General features: G+C 43.9%; 1 protein-coding gene across 7 annotated transcripts in view; it reads right to left on the reverse strand.

Annotated features, from left to right (window-relative positions):
* The window catches only part of TEAD4 (TEA domain transcription factor 4), a 59255-nt gene that overhangs the window by 33615 nt on the left and 2891 nt on the right, over positions 1-22749 (reverse strand). For 4 of the 7 annotated variants that reach the window (XM_069806707.1, XM_069806705.1, XM_069806708.1 and 1 more), the window contains one exon: positions 11183-11437. The exons of 1 other annotated variant lie outside the window; for it this stretch is intronic. In XM_069806707.1, coding sequence (XP_069662808.1) covers positions 11183-11189 — 7 coding nt within the window. In that variant the 5' untranslated portion in view covers positions 11190-11437. Of the gene's footprint in view, positions 1-11182; positions 11438-16731; positions 16787-22749 lie in introns of all 7 variants that reach the window. 2 more of the 7 variants (XM_069806711.1, XM_069806709.1) reach the window with 1 other exon arrangement.

Genomic DNA, 22749 nt, shown 5'->3' on the forward strand with positions numbered 1-22749 from the left:
TAAAACACAGTTGTCTCATTTGCTAACTGGTCTAAACACTGAAACGTCATCTTGCGTAAAAGGCCTTTTGCTGGGAAGGTTAGCATTTACTCCTCTCCTTTTCCACTATGTAACCTAAATTCACAGCTAGAAAGTGTTATCCCCATTTAGGAACTGCTGTTTCTTGATGGTCAGTTTAAGATTCTTCATGCAAGGTACATGACTAAGGGATAATAATTACAGACCCTGCAGGTTTTGGGAAGCTTCTTATGGGTTCCAAACAAGGAGTGGAGATAAATGAAAAGTCAGTCACCATGGGTGTAGTTACAGCAACAAATTCTTCATCAACAAAACAACCTGAAGAGGTTCCACTCTCCTCAGCTGGTCATTCCTCCTCCTGCAATATTCCATCAACTCCGTGTGCAGCTGTAGCAATTAAATTGCTGGAAGAAAGGGGAGGGGGGGGGCAGGGGGGAAGGACTGACATGTACCACTCTAAACTTATTACCGAAAATTCAAAAATAAGCTCCCCCTCACTTGGATTTTTTTGTTGGCTTTGTTTTGTTTTTCCCAATCAGTTTATTTTTAATTGGATTGGTGAACTAGTTCATTTTGTGGCCACAGTAACCACCACACTGGCACAGCAGAGAGAACAGAGAAAGAATCAGGGCAGAACTTCTTAAACCAGTTTTGCCACCAGAGAAACTGTAGCCTGGAACTGTACTCCACCTAACCCTCACACATACAGAGGGTAAGAAAATGGGCAAGGCTCTTCCTGTGCTTGCATCATTTGTCTAAAGGCTAGACAGAGTTAAAGTGCCTCCTAATTACTGCCCCAAAGGCATGCGGAATTATTCCTTGCAAAGATGAGCTTTTACTAAGGTACAACAATGTATGCATGCAGCAATCCCTCCCCATCAACCTAATGGGAAGCTCCAGGCTACACAGCACTTCACCACCCCTCAGCCTTTAATACAGTTTTTCAGCGCATAAATTGAATGTCCTCATCAGCTGTGTTTTCCCACATTATCACCTCAGGCCATAGAAATATAAGATAATCCATCCAATAAATACTCCTCCATATACACATTACAGGCTGCAATAGGAACAGAGCTGGGATTTGTTCTGATGCTTCCCAGAGTAAGACTGAGGTGAAACTTATAGAAATTGTTTAGATTCAGTCTGGCTGGGAAATCCCACAACCACACCAAAGCAGCTGCATATAGTAATAAGTCCTTCATATGCCAGAGAGCATATCAGCTAACACCCAAAACAGCCAATACCCATCCTACATGGAAAGGCATGTCAAACTAAGAGCTTTCAGTCTCTGAGGACACCCAAGAATGACAACACTACACAGGCACAAACATACTTTATTCACTAAGGCCCAGGTTCAGAAAAACATGACTGTTGAGGGCAGCACTGAAACTAATGCTTAACTGTAACAGCACCCTCCAGTTCCCCAAGTCCAGGTTCTACATTACAGACCCAGATATCTGCTAAATTCTTCCTTAGGTCAATAAACGTCTCATCTGCTTGTTTCAGTGACTTCCAATAGCTGCAGGGTATCTGAAAGCAACTCTCGGTAGCGCTTCAGTGATACTGCCTCAAAGGATAGCAAAAACTTCGGCACCTCTCCTCCTCCTCATTTTGTGGTCAGCTGCCTCTGCTGACACCAGTAGTACACTGTTTCTTGCAGATTTCTGCCCAAGTGCTAATCTTGTGCACGTGCCCAGACGACAGGCTGACTGAGTACTCAAAAGCTTCAGCTACCGCAGAAGCCGGAGCTGAAGGGGGCCCGTGAGATCCACACAGCCACTTGCTGCGTGACCAGCACAGAACCATGCAGTTCTCGAGGCATCTGGCCTGGTCCGGCTTCATCCTGTGAAGAGCTGTGACTGCTTCACTTGACACCTAAGACTACACCAGGACCCAGTCCCAGCCAACTGACTGAAAATTATGCAGCAGCTTCAAGGAAGGCAAAAGAATCCAGAGACTATTCCTGCATTATATGATTAAGTGAACACTGATTTTGTAAGTGGAATGGCTGCCAGTTCACCCATCTTCAGTTTTTGCCATTATAATTTAGAGTTCAGTCATTGTCCATGATTACATTAAACCATCAAGTTATAGCTTCAGCTTAAACGAATGGCTGGCTACTGCTGAAAAAGGGGTTGCCTTTTTCCCCTAACTTCCTCTCGCGAGATCGTTCCAGGGGCCACTTCAAATCTCTAACCTGGCAGAAATCTGTTTGTCTCATTTTGCCCGAGTAGTTTGCTATCAGTTTAGCAATCTAAAATGGATCAGCAAGGAGTCTGCTGGAAACTGAAGTTAGCCTAAAGAGTGGGAGCACAAAACCAGGAGCAGAGCAGGGGAGCAAGGAAACGGGAGTAGCAACTCCCTCTTTTCCTCTGCAGTGAACTATTAGGTTGTCTCATGGCTGCTGAAGGAAATAGACTCTTGGTCTCAACACAGAACAGTTTTGCACCATCCCAGCACTAGCAAAAATAGCTTAAAGATGTTAAAGATGTCATATTCTGTAACAGGTGAAAAGAGCATGTGGACAGAAAAGCCTAGCAGAATTGCAGGCTTCGTAACTGGGTAGCTACCCAGGAACTGGTCTGGATAATGGCTGAATTCTGCCAAGCTCACAACATTTCCTTACAGCGGCTTGTGATATTTCCCCCCTGCTCTCTTTCTGCTCCTAACACTGGAGCAATTCTGTTCCACATTCTTTAAACACCTGTTCCCTGACTGAGTTTACAGTGTAAGTCTGATAGATAGCTGGGCAACCATGAGTCAGGCAGTGACAGGAGAGCAGGAACAAGAGGATGACAAAATTATTTAAGCTGCAGGGATACCTAAATATGCATATGGATCTAGAAGGAAATTTGCAAATATCTAGGTACTTCAACAACCTTCTAAATGAAAGCTGCTGTATCTAGAATTGTCAAATCACTTTCCTCCAATCTTAGCCATAAAGGATCAGACTAGACACGAACAGCTTAAGTAGAGCTGGCTTTGCCTCTGGGCACAGGAACAGATGAAATGACCTTTGAAGGTCCCTCCCAGCATCATTTTCTATGATTCTACAACTAAAGATGACGATGCAGTGTTCATATGCAGCAATGCTCATAATCCCCAGTCAAGGTTGAAGGCAACATTGTGCTAAATACCACACATGCACGTGTGTTTCCCTGTAATACTGTCACGCTTAGAAATAGGCGTCTGTCTACAGCACTTGCAGTCAACAGCTTGGGTCATTCCTGTTGGGTTATCTCATCAAGCACTGGTTACACTCCTGGCACTCCAGTCCACAGACTCCAATCTAAGCTCCTGAAAAGGGATTTGCAATTACTGTACAAATCACACTCCAGAGGAAAGAAGTGTGATTCTTTACATGAAAAAGTTTCAGTGAAAGCAGACTCATTTCCTGCTCAAGAAGCTAAAGAAGGAGCAAGACCGTGCCTGTACATGTGCACGCAGTGAGCCTCAGAGCATTCGAAGGAGTACCCAGAAGATGGGTCACAAGTTCAAGGTGACAGCAATGAGGAACAGCTGCTGGCTCTACACCCTTCAGCAGCAGGTGTACCCAGGCCCCAGAGGTTTAAGTCAGCTCTGCCAGTGACCAACAGACTTACAAGACCATCTGTCTGGGCACAAACTGCACACAGCCTTCCCAGTTTTGCTGCCCAGATCCTCACCACACACAGACAATACAGGGCTTGTTATGGATTAGCTAATGAGCAACTGTTTAAACCAGTAGACAGTCCTAGTTCTCCTGTGCTCATTATCTGGATCCTACATGAATGAGAATACTGCCTCTTCTTTTAGCTGTAATAGTGCCTTTTTCTGATCAAGCAGCTTTCCTTCACTTTGGCGGCACCTCTTAAGGCACTAGAACCTGAAAAGGTTATGTTGTCTTGTACTGGTTTTGCTTAACAGACGTATAGGGATACTTTAATAAAGTTTTGTTAAGTTATATTTCATACATGCCCTCCAGCAATAAGGCATGGCTTTGAAAGAGGCTTTAAAAGAGAGTTCATGCGATGACAGGTGTTGCTTACTTGCACTGTGGAAATAAGAAAGCTCCTTTTTTCCTATGCCAGGTCTCCACGCAATCTGCATATTGACACTTCTCAGCTCCCTCTGTGTATGTGCACCCCCTTGCTTGAGAAATGCTATCACCCTTCTCTACTCAATGTCTGACTAATCAACAGAAGACAAATTCTGAGAAAGCGCTCCTAGTATTTATCTTGAAGTTTGCTGTTCCTGCTTCAGACCTGAGAAAGGGCCTCTGTGTCCCTCAGTCTAATAAACTTACTCATGTCACAAAACCACAGATAGTATAAATCATAATACTAACAACTTTGAAAAAAACCTGCAGATATTTACAGTGGAAAGCCACATTGGTCACCACCTAGTGCCCACTGGTCTCTGTTTCCTGTGCAAAATCGTAGCACATCTAATCTAGAATCCACCTCTCATTCATACAAAACATGTAATACACACGCGCCATTCCTTGGGACTAGTTTTACAAATACATTCCTTATAGTTTTCTCTGATACAATTTTAAAAGTCCCCAACAACAGCGTGTCCATTCTAACTCCTTACAGAAGAGAGATCCCTCAGCACTGAGCACCATGCTGTCATGAAGCTTCTGCTGATATCCATCCTATATTCCTTCTTTCTCTCCCATTAATCCTAGTCATGCTCACATGTTCCACATAAAATCCCTCTCCCTCCTAAATGTTAACACCCTTCAAATATTTTTAGACTGTTATTATGTGTCCCCCCACCCTGCACCTTTCAGTCATCGCTTAGCCAAGCTATGTATATTTAGCTACTTTAATCTTTCCTCTTAAATCAGTCCCTTCAACTCCCAGAGCTCAATGTTAAGTCTGGTATGCTTGTTGCTCTTCTCAGAACTCACTCCATGTTTTTGAGATCTTTCTGGTAATGTGTTCGCAAAAAACTTGTCCAGAAGAGAGCTTTACATGCACTTGTTTTAAAGAAAAATAGAAACCCAAGCCAGTGGACATTATTAATCTTCATTTTCCATGTCTGATTTTGTTCCCAGGTTTTGAATTCAGTCTCAAATTTTAAATATAAACATTTAGTATATTTAAGAGCAGATTAGCAACTGGAAATATTTGGACCCAGTTGTGAAAGAATGCAGTGTTTTTAAAAACGTAAAAAACCACTAAGGCTTTTTTACTAAACTTTTCAGAAAACAACTGGAAATGTGTAAAGTTATCCAGAAGCACAGCAGAAGCAAAACAATGACTTGCAACAAGGGAAAAGGCTGACAAATGAAACAGTCTCTCAGGTACAAGGCAGATGAGTAGATACAGCTACAAAGCATAAAGCTGGTTTACTAAACTAGAAATCAATTAAACTGTGTTATTCACAATGCAAAAAAATCAAAACAAATGCCTTGCTGACAATATACCACTACAGATCAACTCTATCTTGGAGAATTACTAAACGTTTGAAATTTAGAAATGAAAAAGTCAGAGGAAGAGCCAAAACGGTAATGCAATGTTGATAATGAAGGAAGTTACTTGGACATGATGAAAGCTCTGCGGCTGCAGACATACATACATACACAGTGAGAAAAAACATAATCCTACACAACACGCTTGGTTTTAAGCCTGACAGATAAAAATGGGACTACAAAGCTGCTAAAAATCAAAAGGGACAGGCAAAAATATGTTGAAACAACAGAATAAAGCCCCCCAGAAGCAGCGACAATAATTTTGATAACATGTAATGCACAATAAAACTGCTAATATATTTCTGTTCAGTACTCAGCATGTTAAGGAAAGATACCACAGCCAGTACTATTAACTCTATTAACTGCAACAGCAAGCAGTTTCCTGGTTGGTTGGCATTTCAAAAGTGGTAAATTCCTTAATATTCAGGAAATGCTTGGAACTTGTGGAAAAATATTTCTTTTTATGTTTGCATGGGGAGAACACCAGTTAAACTGACATACAATTTAACATGAAGAACCACAAACTCAGCTTACAAAGGAGATAAAGGAAAAACTTGACAAACTCCAGCAGAAGTTTAACCTGCTGCAAATGTCTCCAGAAATCTGGCTTCATCTAGTCAACAACAAAGAACTAGAATACACAAAGCAAAGTTGAAAGCAGACTCAGCAAAACAAAACGTGGTTATCGAGCCACTCCAAAAACATCACACCTACCACCAAGAAGAGAGAGGAGGGAAAAGCCTGCATCCTGACCGATTGTCCATGAATCTAAGTTTTGTCTGTCTTCTAGTGTTTACAATGGGAGATTCAATTTTGTTATCAAAACTGTGGGATAAAGGGCTGTTCTATGGTTCACTAAGTCACAATAATGGAAGGGATAGGAACTGCAGAAGTATCTCTCTGAGGGATATCACAGTTGAAATCCAAATTTTGCAATTACCTGGACCAGCCAGCTCAGTGTCAACCGAGCACATTCTCAGCATGTTCCAATTGCTTTGCCTGAAACATCATCAGGTGAGATGCTAAACTAGATATAGAAGAAAGCATCTGAAGACTGACACCTTGAAGGTTCTCATATTTGTAATAGCTGCCATGGTCCTCCCTCCCCTCAAGGAGAAGAAGTGTTCATGAGCTGGGACAGGCAGTGTATGTTTTGTGCGTCTTTAGGTTTATTTGTTCAGTTTTACTTCTAGTGACTTTTCGAGGTCAGGGAAAATATTAACTGATAACATATCCCTTTGAGATCAAGGCAATATCCTGGCAAATTCACCTAGTCACTTCAGAACAGGGGTGGGAGGGACCAGCTGTGACATGGTAGTTTTTGGCATCAGACTGACCTTTTCTGCCAGCTTAATTCATGTTGCAAGCTCAAGACTTTGCAGTTCACTGCCTGCTCCAGGTTTTAACTAGTAACATGGCTAACTATCCTTCTTCTATCACTCAGCCTCTGAGCTTCAGACATCTTTGAGTATTTCCTATCAGCCATATCAGGGCTTTGACTCACAAGCTGATGGCACCAGCCTGGGAGATCGATGACGGCCCCAGCTGTCTGCCTCACCCTGCTCAGCACAGAAAAGCCTGAGTGTCCTGCTTTCAGCTGGGATAGTTAATTTTCTTCCTAGTAGCTAGTACAGTGCTATGTTTTGAGTTCGGTATGAGAAGAATGTTGATAACACACTGATGTTTTCAGTTGTCGCTAAGGAGTGTTTATACCAAGTCAAGGACCTTTCAGCTTCTGATGCCCAGCCAGCAAGAAGGCTGGAGGGGCACAAGAAACTGGGAGGGGACACAGCCAGGGCAGCTGACCCAAAGTGGCCAAAGGGGTATTCCATACCATGTGATGCCATGCCCAGTATATAAACTGGGGGAAGGTGGCCTTGAGGTGGGGGGATCGCTGCTCAGGAACTAACTGGGCATTGATCGGCGAGTGGCGAGCAATTGCATTGTGCTTCACTTGTTTTGTATATTCCAATTCTTTTATTATAGTCATTTTATTATTGTTATTATTATCATTATTAGCTTCTTCTTTTCTGTCCTATTAAACTGTTCTTATCTCAACCCACGAGTTTTACTCTCCCCTCCCCCCAATTCTCTCCCCCATCCCACTGGTTGCTGGGGGGAGTGAGTGAGCGGCTGCACAGTGCTTAGTTTCTGGCTGGGGTTAAACCACGACACTGAGCTGTTTGTAAATCAGCTGCTAAACTACTGCCTCCTACAGAACAGCAGTCTAACAAACAGCCACCAATTCTAGCTCCTCTTACAAAAAGGTGCTCCAAGCCAGATGTTTATGCAGCAGAAGGGAACACTGGATGGCTAAGGCAGTAGCTCATTTCTTCCAAGTTCTTACATCCTCACTTGTAAATCAAAGCCCCAGCAGTGTTTTTTCAAAATAAGTATCACTTTGCTAGTTACTGTTTTTTATTTCTCTGTCCTCAGTAGTGTTGGGAGACCTGCTCTATTTAGCATCTCCATGCCAGTCACACAAAGGTACTAAGCTTTTTCCCTCTCCTTTCTCTAGGCCAGTCCTGAAGATGCCAGGAGATACTGACCCTAACACTGTGATTGCTTATTTGGTACAAATGCTACAGATATTATTTCTGGCATAGAAAAACATAGTTGGAAAATGTAAAAGACAGATCTGTAATACTGTACCCCTACAATATTCTAGCAGGCAACACTTATAAGATTATCCTGCAGGACCTTAGTGGTACCAGAAGGCACCAGATCAGTAAGTTAGTGGTGCCCCAGACTTGCTGCTTCTAATGTCAACACAATGATTAGGAGAAAAGGTAGCATCCCCTATCAGACAAGACAGCTTTTTGTGCCTTAAGCAGGTGGTAAGCAGAGACTGCTGGAGAGGGCTTCTATAGTGAGGGCTTGTACCTGGAGCATTGCTGTGGTATGAGCTGATTCAGTCAGGATGTGCCTCCAGTAATGGAACACATCTAGGAGGGAAAAAGATAATGGAAGAAAAGAAGGCAGCAAAGGCATCAAGACACAGATTGTCAACGTACAGAGAAGAGCTTGGCTGACTTTCAGGTGAAGTAGGAATCGCGTCCACTCAGCAATCAGTAGAGGGTCATCTAAAGAGCTGTAAGCAGCAAGCTGACTCTGAAGAGGCTAGGGAACATGGGCACGAGGCCTGTGCATAGGCTGAAACACACCTTTCTGTGTCATTTTAAATGTATTCAAACAAAACAGTGCAAGTGCTTCATATTGGCTTGGTGCACTTTAGCTTGTTCAACATGTTTGCCGGTAAAAGCTACTAACTCGAAACTGGTAACAGGTTGCCTCACCACAGGTGAGAAGTACATAAAGTTGCCCATAGAAGAGATGCTGGGACCTGGAACACCATGCCCAGCAGAGTAGTACCACACGAGGCGCTCCTCAGTGGGAAACAGTGAAAAGGTTCCCCTTTTGTCAGGGGAAAGGGGCACAGCCAGTTCTCCCGACCACCTCGCCCCTGGGTTCAGCGAGCTCTCTGCAAGCCAGCCACGGGACAGCCGAACCCCCGTCCCTCGGAGGCAGGGCCAGCTCCACAGCTTGTCTCCTTCTGTCAGCTGGCTCGTCAGCGGTGAAGATGAAATCAGGGACTATATATATTCTCCCTGCCCGGTCATTTCTTTCTATAGATCCCAGGCTGGGCTCCGCTTCCTTGGCATGGGTCCTGGAGACTAGTAAGCAAAGGAGGGCACAGCTCAGTGCCTCGGGTTCTGTCGGGGGCACATGGAACCCACCGGCCGCGCTGGGAACAGGTGCACCGAAGGCAAGCAGGGACACCGTCCCCTTTCGAGTAGGGGGGGAGGGCTTGCAGAAAAGCTCTCCGGTTCTTCTCCCACAGCCTTGCCTAAACTTTTCACCCTGCAAGGGGGGTGTTTACCTGCCGCAGCTCACTAGAGACTTTCCACTAAACGCCAGTCCATGCTAGGTCAGGCCCCAGGTAAGTCTCCTTGGTTGCTGTGGTGCATTCTACTTCCCTTTTACTTTCGCTCTCGCTCCTACTTCTTTTCTGGTCCATTTCACTCTCTGGTCTGACAGATTCATTCCAAAGCTGAAGTATTTCAGGGACTGTGCAGAATGACTAGTAAACGAAGACAGTCTTAAAACACAACCGTAATTTTTCACCAGTAATTTTAAAAGGCACCCGTCATGAAAACTAGTGCAGACTTAACAGCAGCAAGGAGCATGTCACTAATCTATGCTTAATAACCACAGGGGGGATTTTCAAGTAATAGTTTAGTTTGAATAACATTTTAAGCAAGCCTTGCTTCTGAAGGAAGCAGTCCTACCCTCACCTCAACCACGGCTGCTCATTCCCACTCTCATCATCCCTTCTCTAAGTACCAGCACAAGCAGCTGTGCAGTGAAACAAATCAGGGGGCATATCCAAATTAAAGTTCACTTTTGTCCCCGCTTTCTGGCTGTGTTAGTTTTAAGCTGGATCAGTTCCTTGGCTGGTTGCATAGCACAGCCCCAAAAATGTTTGTGCCAGCACAGAGCAGGAATTGATGTCTACATAAGAACACGGACACTTGCTGAGCCTCAGGGTGATCAGCCTTACTCAACATATACTGCTCTGTACAGATACAATGATCTATGTACCCAGTAAAACCATCCATTGTAGGTGAGGCTGTGTAAACGAGACCCCACCCACGCCCCCCCAGTGAGAGCAATCTTCCCTAGCTCGGGGAACAATGGCCCGATGAGTGGATGGAAACCTGCAGAATGACTTGTGAAGTGCTCCATATGAAGCTTCAGGGCATGGTGCTCCCATGATGGGGCCTGCAAAGACACACGGATTCCAATGTAAAGGGAAAAAAGGCAAGCACTGACTGGGTAGGAAGAGGGCTGCCTTCCATAAGATGCTTGCTAGTGCTTTGAGAAACAGTTGTAACACCATGGGACTTTTAACCAAATATTGTGTGCTCTCAGCCTTTGCTTTGCTTTTTAGTCACAGAAGTACCTGGTGGCTTCTTCCAATACTGAGCCACAGAATCCAGCCCAGCCCAGCTTTTTTGTGAACAAAATCAAGAGAGAAATTTTAACTGTGGAATAGGTCAAAAGTCCAATTCAAAATCATGTCTACCACCTAAAAAGTTGACTTCTGCAGGCAGCTGCAAGCCAGTGCTTCTCTGCATTCAGGGCTGGGTAGCCAGCTAACTAGCTGAGAAGAACCCACAGGTAAAAGACACTCATGCCAGGGCTATAAGAAGGCAAACTACAATGAAAGGGAGCAGCCAGAGAAATCTGTTTTCTACCCTTCTTAAGATCTGAGAAGTGCAGCTAGTTAACAAACTGTAGGTGTTTGCACACCATCAACAGAGCCGTTCAGGGGCTGAGCTTCTGCCCTTTACCACCAGAGAGGCAGACCTTTTTTACCTGTTAGGGTAACAAGAACGATGGACACAGCAGCAAGAGATACCATAAAAGATAGACTTAGTCACACCATGAAGCCATTATATGATATCTATCCAAAGATTAGTTCAGTAGCATGCCCAACTCTGGGATCTACCATATTGATGCTCCCTTGAAAAAGACATCTATAATTCCTTCTGATCTGTGAATGTTAAGATCTTCACTGATTTTCCTAAATAAGCGACCAACTGTATCTGCTTGGGAACGCCTGAGAGAGAAGAGCTCGTTCCGAACATCATTTGGTACACGGCAAGCGGCCTGCGTTGTGACGTGCCCTTTCTTTCTCCTTACCATACATCTTGCCTTCGTCTGACAAGATAATCTTCCGCCGTCCACATGGTGGGTAGATGGCTAGCGCTTCCTGGAAGCTCTGCTCAATGTCCGGACTCCACACACCCTCAGCGTCATTGTCAATGGGTTTGTCCAAGGCCTCGCTGCCCCCCGAGTCGTTGCTCCCCTCAGGGGAGGTGGGAGAACTCCACTCGTTGGAGGTAATGGTGCCAGCTAGAAACTCCAAGGTGCCACGTGGAGAAGCAGACTCGGAACCTGTGATGACAAACATATCCCACCTGTCAGTTAGAAATCCTCCTCTCTAGGAAAATGAGGAGATACTAAAGGAAAAAAAAAAAAAGAAAAGTTAAAAAACCTCAGTGAGGAGGGGTTTTACTTCAAGTTTACCTTAAATGGCAACTCAACCACGTGATTGATTTCTATTTATGTTGAGATGAAAACCTTTTCTACAAATCCTTCTGATAAAACAGCCTGCTCCCATATCTCTTTGGCTCATTAACTCTCTATCACTGCCCAGTTCTCCTCAGACGCTATGGCTTCTTGCCTGTGTCTGTCTCCTAATTTCTTTCTCCCTCTGCTGTCATTATCTGTGTAATTGTTATTTAACTTTCTGAAGCACGCATACAGGGATTCAGTCCGTGTGAAAGACTATACAAAATAAAGCAGTGATGAATTAGCTAGTCATCACTGAGTACTGGGGTTGAAGTTTTCTTAGATACTGTTTCACTGGATCAAAGTTAGTAGTCAGTGTCATTTTTAACACTGACATTTCTTCTTCTCAAGGATCAGCTGTACTTCTAGAAAAGCAATTCCTGGAGCCAGACAGTTTAATGCAATGTCTCCCAAATCTCAGTGCTATATCCTGGCAGGAGCAGAAGGCACCATGAGTAAAAGGATAAAGGCACTAGGTTGCAGGTCAAGAATCCTAGGCGCTTAGCCTGTTTCTACTGCTCATCTTCAGAACAACCTTGGGCAAATTCCTTCAGTTCTCTGTGCTTCTCTGCCCCCTCATCCTTTACCAGTCCCAGGCTATTAGATTTGCCACTGGGCAGGGGCAGGAATTTGTTTCTCATTGAACCTAAGCAGGCAGCTGCTAGCTCTTGAAAACTACGATTAATTATAGTCTACTTATAAACACCTACAGTAGAAGCTGAACTCATTGAGCGGAGCTGCTAAAACACTCATTCAGAAAGCAGCCTCAGACCATACAGACACTTCCCAGTCAACCGTACAGAAAACAAGTGGCTTCTAAAGACACAGACCATTCCCCTGCCTTAATCCCAAAGCTGTTTGTTTACCTTTTTAATAGTTTCGTTATCTGAGCTACAAAGAATGTTCACAAGCCACCCTTTGAGAATCCAGCTAAACGAGAGAGTTCAAAACCTCCCTGCCTATCACCACATTAAGCTGGGTAGCAAGAAAGTCAGAATAAGGCTTTTTTTTTCAAGAGCAACAGAATCATCAAACCTGTACTGAACAAGAGAGTAAGGAGAGAGCTCTGACATGCCAAGTCAGGCTAGCTCAGAAATATCACAGTGATAATATAAAGGAGGACAGAGGAGAAATTTGGGCATGGTCTATGTCAAAAACTAGCTAGAATAAAATTTGTGCAGTTACGCCATGCCCTAGTTGGTAAATAGGGAAAGCAAGTCCATTCGTTCAACTTCAGAACTTCAAAAATGCAGGGCTCATGGCTCCAGAAACTTTTCTGACATCAACTTAAAAAACATTACATCATACACTCCTTTTTAAGTCTCTCTGGTTTCCTACCTCTTTGGATTTCATGTTTACAAAATCTTCTCCAAGACCATAATGACTAGATTTACCTTTTTTTTTTTTTTTTTGTAATAAAAGCTGAAATTCTTAAGAATTTTATCATTTCAAAAGCTGGATTTGTAAAAAGAGTTGACAACACTGGTTCTCAAAAGGTTTTGCTGCTCCTTAATGACTGCAGACAGCAGCAGATACCTATTTTACACGTCCATAAGCCACCAAAAGCTCAGGAAACAAATAAGATAGTACTGGGCATTTGAATAATTTCTAGACACAGTATACTTCTTACACCACGGTGCAGCATTTTAACAAGCGGTTCACATACACATTTAGAAAACCCAGCGTACGACTTACTTCCTCTGAGAATGTTTGGAACACATGAACCACTGGAATGGCCTACCACTGCCCACCCATCCATTTCAGCCTCTACATTCAATTATTTCAATCCTCTGGACCCACGCTATACATTTTCAGAGCTCTAATGAACACGGGAAGAAAGAATAAAACAGGAGGCGAGGGTAGCAGAAAAGGGAACCCACACTTGGCCTTTAGCGCTAGGGCAGACAACCCAAGCACACTGTGAATGGCACCAAAGCGGGCAATGTGACTTTAAGAGGCCCTGAAATGAACGGTAACAGTTGCTTCCCTCACCAAGCATCTATCACCAATACATCCCCTTTCACTGGCAGATGGTCAATAAAAAAATTACACGGGTATTCAAGAGATTGCCTGGCTGGGGAATCAGCATAGAGGAGTAAGCTCTCCACGGGGGGGACTCCGACAGAGAAACAGAAGCTATCTGTTCCAGCTCTTCTTCTTTTGGTATTTCCCCAAGCATCCCTAGTCCCTGGAGGCTGTCAAGACCCTCCGTATTTAATGCACATCAAAATCTCCACAAACGCAATGCACAGACTAGTTTCAACTTAGGCTGGCAGACAGAAATGGAGGGGTTCAGAAAGAAGCCTGAGGTGTGACAGCAAGGGTAGTCATCGTACCACCTGCATTTGGAACTGCAAGTCTCATAACGGCCAGCAGGCCCCACAAAAAGTAAAAACATGCACTAACTGCTCAACTGTATGACTCCCAAAGCCATGGTCACTGGAAACTACAACCTCTGCTTTCAAGCCAAATCCCCTAGCAATGCATACAAGCAGACAAAGTCATCTCCTAGGGAATGTATGGCCATCATAACCATAAAAAGCACATACTTTGAATCCAGTTATTTTCATCTCCTTAATGTCCATGCAGACACAGATGAATACCTAGCAGATGATTTCAGCATGGCACACTCCTATGTTGGAAATATAGCAAATATATCTGAAGCGTAAATTCCCCCCCCCCATCCAAACCCTAGGAGTTGTTGCCTGATCATTTAATGTTTTACAAGGCTTCACATCTGCACCAAGCGCCTTTAGCCATCTCCAGCTGAAACCTCAGTGATCACCCAGACACTAACACACATTGGCCTTCTTTTTGATAACTTCCAAAGAAATTCCATAGACTGAAATGACCGTGAAAATCCTTGCAGCTCTTACGTCTCTCATTCAGTAAGATGCCAAGGGCTTAAAGGGCCTCCAAAGTTTTCTTATATGAAGTCGCTTAAATAGTAAGCTCCATGTGCAATCCCAGGCGATACTCTGTGCTCAGAGGCAATAAACAGTGATGTATAGGGAGTCCTGGTCGGGTGCTATCTGGTCTGTGGGTCTCTTTGGCTGCACACTTCAGGCCTTCCATTTCCTGCATTGTTGATCTGAACTCTGAACTCACTGGTGGCCAAAGTGGCTGTTGATTAAACTAAGCAAAGCAAACCATAGAGAAGCTGGGGACTAAACTCTACAGTAAATGGCTTTATTAGTATGGCAAATTGAAAAACTGGCAGTGGAATCCCTTCCCATCAAAAAAGAAATCTGGTCAAAACCAAAGCATTTTTCAGAAACACTGCTAATGTTGAATGTGTTATTTATAAGAACGGTTTGAATAATACTCATTAGTAACTACTTTAACAAAACACAAATGCTTCGGTTAGCATCTAGCTTTCAGTTTGCTTCTATTTTCCCATTCAATCAATAGTAACTATACACATACAGCTTGGTAGCTAATGGGGATTTGTATTACTGAATGTTCTAATATCACTAAATATTTTAGTACTTGCAAATTACTTTGGTTTCCCCCCCCCCTTTTTTTTTTTTAAAGTTCTGCCTGTGGAAGAGCTTGTAATCACAAAGCTTTCTTCTGACGTGGAGGGAATTTGATTCTGAAATCACTAAACAGACATCCCAATTCCAGGCGTGCTCAGACAATTCCTTCCCCACCTGAATCCCCTTGCCAGGCACAGTTCTTAGGATCAGGAGGATGTTGTCCATTTCCACAACAGGAAGTTTTGCCAGAGGTCCCAGGCTTGGTGTTTGTTCCCTTCAGACTCCCCCAGTTTGAACTCAAGCTCCGCTCCTTGGCTCTTGTATTTCTGGTGTTGTACCTTACAGTTGTTCTTGTCCTGATCCCACTCTTATTTTACTGAGAGATGATTAACTACCTTTCTTTGTGGGGTCCAGTCATGGATTCTCTCCCAGGATCAAAAACACAAGCCCCTCACAGCACCTCTACCTCCTCACCACAAAATTTCCTCTGTCCAAATACTGTTTCTTATTCACTCTTGGTCCCTGTTCTCCCTTCCGCCATGGCCCACCTCTTAATGAGTCACTCACAAAGGCAGGCTGTTGGGTCAGAGGAAAGCAAAACCATGGAGAAAGCACAAAAATCTTTCAGCTCCAGCAGCTCTGGTTTAATTGTTCTGATGCTGGCGATTTCAACACTAACCCTCTTTCCTTTCACACATGGTATCTCATTGAGATTCAGAGATCCTGCAGGGCTAGACAGCTGCCAAGAGCCCTTCAGCGGGGTCGCATTGACAGGGAGCACATCTTTAACAGACTCCGTAGTCTGACACATCTGCTTTCTAATATCAATCCCTCAGTCATTACTGTTGGTAACAGCTCCCTCTTAAGCGTCTGTGGCAGCTGCTTAACACAAAATCTTACTTTCCTGAGGATCTGAAAAATTGCAGCCAGCTGCCTCCAGTTGTTCAGTTTTCTTAGAGCTGCTCTGTCCAAAAGACACCCCCCACTCCATGGCCACCCCCTTTCCCTGCCGGAATCGGTATCGAGCACCACACACGAACCGGAGCCGTCCCTGTCTGCTCACCCCGGCCAGGCAGGATCGCCTGCCAGCACGGCGGTGCGGAGCCTGACAGTGGGGTTCCACTCCTGCTTCCCAGCTGGCCGCACTCCGAACAAGTCACTTCACCTGACCAAAGGACATCCCTTCATCCTTGGTCTCATTTAAGGGAAAGGCAGGCTGTGGGGGCAGGGACTGCTTCCCATTACAGGTATTCCTTGATGTCATTGTAATGCAAATAAAACCAAAAAATTCCGGTATTCGCTACTGTGGTAACATGAGCCAAATACTGCTACTAGAGAGGATCTGAACCACAACATTTTAATATCTGACCAGCAGTCAAACAGAGAATTTCAACAAAGGAGGAGTTGGGCCAGAAGAGAAGATGTCCTGCTGCTCAAACTATAACTTTAGATTAGTTTCTAACAATAAGAAAACCTGGAAACAGCAACAACCAGCCGGTTACTTCCATCCAGAACACACTAACAAATGAGCTTACACAATGCAGTCATACCAGGACATTTGGGTTTAGGAAAGCAACAGTTTGGAATACTACGAAACCTATTGCGCAAGGTATGACGGAAGATAGCATTCAAACTTACCAGAGGAAGAAGGCTGGGAAATTCTACAGGACACTACAATAATAGCTCAGTTCCTCTGAAAGAGAAGAATGAGTGCAATCAGTAGAGTAGCTCCAAGGGAGTGCAACTCAAAAGACTGCAGGAAAAAAACGTACTGGAAAGGGAAAAGGTGGGAAAGCAGCTATTCAACAATAACTAAGGTCTGTTAAAGCTTGCTGGCAAAAGAGGACAGAGATCACAAACGTGTCTACAGGGTCTCTACAGAGCAAAATAAAGATGCAACTGTAGCAAGACCAGCTAGCACTGAACCCTATCTGGGAGGGGAACAGCACTTTTGCAGCAGCAGCCAGCAGCCAGTTGCTCAGGCTCCTCAGGAGTCATGAAATCAGCCTGGAGCCAGAGCCGCTCTGAGTTTGAGCAGAAGACCCAGCGACAGCGGAGATGGGTGGGCGAAGTTCACCCAGCCTTTTGAGGGGGTTCCACTCAAGCACTCCCTAACAGCTCAGCCAAGTGGTGAGCCTGGCTACAATCTCACCTTCTGCCCCAGGCCTCCTGCAATCCCTGAGCAATGCTGGCTATTCCCTGTGAATATCCCTGTCCACCCAGGACACCAGAGTAATGCTGCCTAATCCTGTGAACAAAACCAGTTAAGGTAAGGGTTACTTGCTGTAGTTGAAGCAAAAGCTCTTAACAGGCAGCAGCACCAGGCAAGGAAGAAAGGAAAACTGAGATTTCCCTCTGTGTATCAAGGCAAGGTAATATAATCATTACATCCACAGGCTGCATGGTGAGATTTTTGTCTCTGTCTCCCCACTGAATAAGACTGGTTTACAAAGGAACAAGCACTACTAGCCTCAGATTGTATCTAACATAAGCTTGGGCTCCAGCTGAATGCTTATCACACTGCCTAGCACAAAATCAAGCCTGGTTTGCTTGCTACACTGAAACTGCCCGCAGCAGCTGCTGTTCAGAAGGCACCTGACTTCCTGAGCAAAGCAAAACAACACTCCTAAATTATGGCAGTAGCTAAGCTCTGGCTAAAACAGAGAGAGGATGTAGTGTCCAGCACAGTGATATAAATCAAAACAAGGAGAGATGAGAACTTCTATCAGTGCAGCCCTGGATAATGCAGTCAAACAGGATGCGATAAGGCTGTGTGTGGCCTTGCGCACCATCCAATCAGTTACAGTTGTGATAAAGGAAACAGAACACAGAGCCTTGCTGCCCTAAGGAGGGGAGGAAAAAAACATACATAGCCCAACAACAACAAAACCCACAGGCTGGTTCTGCTCCCACTAGTCTAGGGGTGGCCAACTGGGGGATCGATCCTGAGCCCACATACAGGCTACATCACAAGGCCACCAGCCTTGGACTGACAAAATGACTACTGCGTGATTTACATCTCAGCTGGGAGAGAAAAATGAGCCAGCGAGGGCAGCAGAGATTGACACTGCCAGGTTGCCCTGGGATTGAGCCACACACTGGGCTGGCCCCAGCCCCCAAAGGAACAGTGCAATTCCTGGGGAGTCACCGTTATCTCCCATGCGGGAACTGTTCCCAGAGCTCCCATTCTCCCTGACTTTCCAAGACATGTGGCATGTGTTTCACAGCTTCCCAAAGAGATGAAGGTTGTGGCAGGGTGAAAATGGTTAGCCACCCTCGTGCTAGCAGCAGTGGTCACCAGGAGTCGCTCCCCTAACAAGCACGGAGCTGGTTAGAAAGCAATGAACCAGTAGGAAGTCCAATAATCATGTCCCTTTTCTATCGCAGAATCACCGGTAGTGATTTAAATGGGTTAGCTAACACAACTGTCCCTTCAAGTATAGACACATGTAGACATTGACTGATTAAAATGACTCGGGTCTTACCAAACCAAGCTAGACACAGAAATAAATCATGCTTAGCATTTTCCCAAAGAGTATTATTCACTTCATTATTAAAGGATAGGGAACCTTTAATAGCAACCTAAAAAAGCCTTGCTCCTAAACCCACTGAAAGTCAGTTGTTCTGAAAACCTCACCATCAGACTCAAAAGCCCCCATTTTACCTATGGGAAAAAACTATAGCACAAAGACCTAAGTGAACCACCCAATGACAAAATCAGACTGGGGGCAAAATCCAGACAAGAATTTCAAGACAAGAAAAGGCGAACTTTAGAAGTGATTTGCGATTGAAAGTGGTGTAACTTCAGAAGGGCTCACGTTTAACACTGTCGGGAAATACAGGCATCTTTTGAGTCTTTCCTGACAAGTACCACAAAACTGAGAGACTCATAATGCCCATTTTATGATATCCAAATCAAATTCTTATTTCCTAATCCTGCCTACTGTTCATGACATCTCTCAACCTCTTGTCCGGGACTCAAGGGTAGATGTTCCAAAAAAAACCTCACAACTGTGACATACTTAGCTTCCCATGACACTAATGGCAGAATTTCACATGAACTCAGACAGGAGACAGATGTTTGCAAATCTCATCCAAAGCAGTGAAAACGTTTAGCTCCAAAACTACAGCCAGTCTCTAAGAAAAGAAATAGCTGAGCCTGGGCTAAGATACTTAGAACAGAATAGACAGAAACCCTGACCACACAACCCACGAACACGGTCAGATTTCCACATCTGCAGTGCTTGCAGGTGGTCTGTGTTGCGGGCACGACTGGTCGGCCAGGGCTAAGCCCTTTACTAAAGCCTCAAGACAAAAGCAAACCACAAACAGGCAGAACAGGTATATAAAATGGGACCTCAATTCAGTCAACCAATTAAGCATGTGCCTTGATTTTAGTAGTAATTAGACGGGAGCTTAAAGGTGTTCAGTACTTTTGCTAAACCAATGCCCAAGAAAAGAGCAACCACGAAACATCCGCATCATAGGAATGAACCCGATTCAGGGCTACCAACCAAGCTGCACTCTCTTGGGGTATTCAGAAACCACCTCAGCTCAGTTTTGGAGTACATGCTCTACCTGGAACACGCAGCAGGTGAACATCCACTGCTTACAGCTAAGATGATCACTTCTTGAGGGCTGACACTGAGGGAAGTCCACCAGATTTGTTCTTCTGTAAAAGAGCCTGAAATTTCCTAGCAGACAAATAGACGCCAGCCATTTTAGCTGGATTCCAGTTCTCCTACCAGTTTGATACAAGAGAGAGTAAAGCTGTCCTCAACTTGGACTAGCATAATTTTGAGCTCAAAACTCTTCCTTCTCAATTGTGGCATAAAGGCACTGTCACTTCCGAACTGCTGAACGTATTTCACAGAAAGCAAGTGAAAATCATGAGAATCTGTAAGTACAACCCCAGCCCTCAAGCAGGAATCGCTAAGCAAAAAAAAAAGAGAAAAAAGAAATGCCAAAAACCTGAAAAACACAGGTTAAACTTGCCCCCAGATATTACAGGAAAGCACAAACCTTCTGATTTATCTCTTTGCCCTTCCAGACCCTTCTCGCCAGGAAGGTCAACAGGTTATATACCTTCTGCTGGATTAATCTACAGGAGAACAAGGGCAGCTAGCCAAGCAAAACTAGATTCTTAAAGGGACACAGCCAACCACAGACTTGACTCCAGTTTTTAAAATGTGTTCTTACAAATAAAACCTGTGACCAAAAACAGTGGGAAAAGATGCTGCTTCTCTATTTTTCAGTTAGCTTACTGCGTGGATGGAAACAGCGATTTACATCGTTTCCCCTGCAGAGTTATTTTCTTCTGTTCGCATAGACCCTTCACAAACAAATGGGGGCGGGGAATTAAATAGGATTTTATTTATTTATTTTTATAAAGATACATCAAAGGCACAGTGAGTGTACTTGGAGAAGATCTTATGCAAACCTCTCTTTCACACCTCTCTCTTTTTTTCCCCTAAGCTGACAAGATTTTCAAACCAAGAGAACCTCTCTAAATCCTGCTAGTCTGGTATCAGCAAGCTTTATTTCAAGGACCTGCTAGGGAGAAGTAGGTTCAGGTAAAATGAACATAAGACACATCAGCAAACCCCCCCTTTCCATTTCAATATACACATGCTCAGTGCTCTCCTGACTTTTCCTCCTTCAGTTAACGCAGTCCTGGTTACAAGACACTAGACTTTGCCTGGACATCTGTCATTAATGGTAACCATACAGTTTGAAGGGCGGCACTTTGAGGACTATGCTAATTTATTTTCTCTTTGGCAATAGCAAAGCAGATGCTTCAAAGGCTTGTACCCAGGCTCTGAAAGCCACTGGCACTCAGGTCTCAGAAGTACAGCAAAGTAAAACACCTACCCTTTGGCAATCATATTCTAACGAAGGTAAGAACAAGGTAATTATAAACCTACAACGGAACAGAAAAAAAGAGCCAGTGACTCAGCCAGTGGCACCGGGAACTGGAAAACGTGCCCCTCCCTAGCAGGAAAACATCTAATTCATGTGGTGTTAAAAACAAAGGGGAGTGACTGCATCATCTCCAGAAAAAGGAGGACCCAAGGGGCAGGAACAACAACAAACAACAAAAACCCACCAAATAACCCCCCCAAGAACCCAAAATACCACCTCCAAACCCCAGAGAACTCTTTCTAATCATCTAGTCTCAGCTCTTGTAACAAGCTCCATGCATGCAAATTCCTGACTTTTTACAAGGCTCTACAAAGGAACACGCTGGGCATTTATTTAGCATGGTGATGGGCATAATGCAGAAGTTGGGGAGAGAAGAGCATACGCTACTGTAAATCTTGATAAACTTGATTACTCTTCAAAGGAGGATAGAATTGCCATGAAGTTAGGGAATGAAAAGAATACACCGCATGATGTAATAGGTTTAGATTTAGAATAGCATTTGCTACTCTCCAAGGAAATCATAGCTGAAAAATTACTGCAAATTGGCTTTGGAGAGTACTGCTCATGTTATTAGAAAATTGGCTAACAGCTTCAAAACAAAGTGTAATGATATATACCAATGGAACCAACAGGTACAGGGGGCATCTACTGCGTTGATGCAGGGACCTTTGCCAGACCAGTTTTCTTTGACATCTTAATTCGAGATCTAAGACTGAATAAAGGGAATGTTAATGAAACCTGCAGGTGATACAGAATGAAGTTTACAAACACCAGTGAATAGAAACAACTCGAAGGGATTCAGACAGCTCAAAAACAAACAAGAGAAGCAAGGGGGGACAAATAAGACTATGTGGAAAAAGTAACGCAAAGAAACTGAAGAAACAACAATGAAAAAAACCAGAGGTAAATCAAGGAAAAAGCCCTGCCAGAACTAGGAGCGAAAGACATGCAAGAGTGAGAACGCTGAACAAATGAGACAGTTGTCTGCAAAGCAAATGCTTCTACAAAATGACCAATGTAACTTTTGCCTGCCTGTGCTCAGATTATCACTTCAGGCAACAAAGGGAGATGAATCACCTCCAACACGTGGAATATCAGATCTCATTCTGCAAAAGGAACACAAATAAATTGAAGAAAGTGAAAAGAAGAATATAAAAAACAACCATTAGACCTAGAATAATAGAAAAATATTAAAAGTTTAGCCTCATTAGTAGCTTGTAAGAACTTAGAAGGTGCAAATGCAGAGAGAGAGAGAATAAGCAATCATTTCACAGAAATACACACCAAGGCAAAAACTGTTGCAGTAGAGTAAGAAAACTTCTGATCTTAAAGTACATTGGGTGATGGAAAAGTTGCCCAAGAAAATTACTGGAAGATCCATTACATAGCATTTATTGGAAGAAAAAAATAAAAAAGGCAACAAATGAACATAGGACAAACCTGAGCTATAGGGAAAGTATAACTGATCTTTAGAAAAAGGTAATACTGAATTTTTGCTTTCTTAAGATACAGTTGTGGCCAGGTAAGACAGAAAATCATTTCGCCCGCACAGGAGCAACTGTAGACACGGTCCAAGGAACTACTTAAGGTGGGAAAAGATGGCAATGTTGCTAAGAAAATATCCCCATTCTTCGCCCATTGCCCCCCCCTCCAGTCATTGCACCCCCTTCTCCAGACACACCAGCCTTTATGTGACCATATGATTAACCGGACTGGAGAACAGATGTGGCTGAA

The sequence above is a fragment of the Haliaeetus albicilla genome, chromosome 19 (genome assembly GCF_947461875.1).
Source record: "Haliaeetus albicilla chromosome 19, bHalAlb1.1, whole genome shotgun sequence".
Classification (NCBI taxonomy): Eukaryota; Metazoa; Chordata; class Aves; order Accipitriformes; family Accipitridae; genus Haliaeetus; species Haliaeetus albicilla.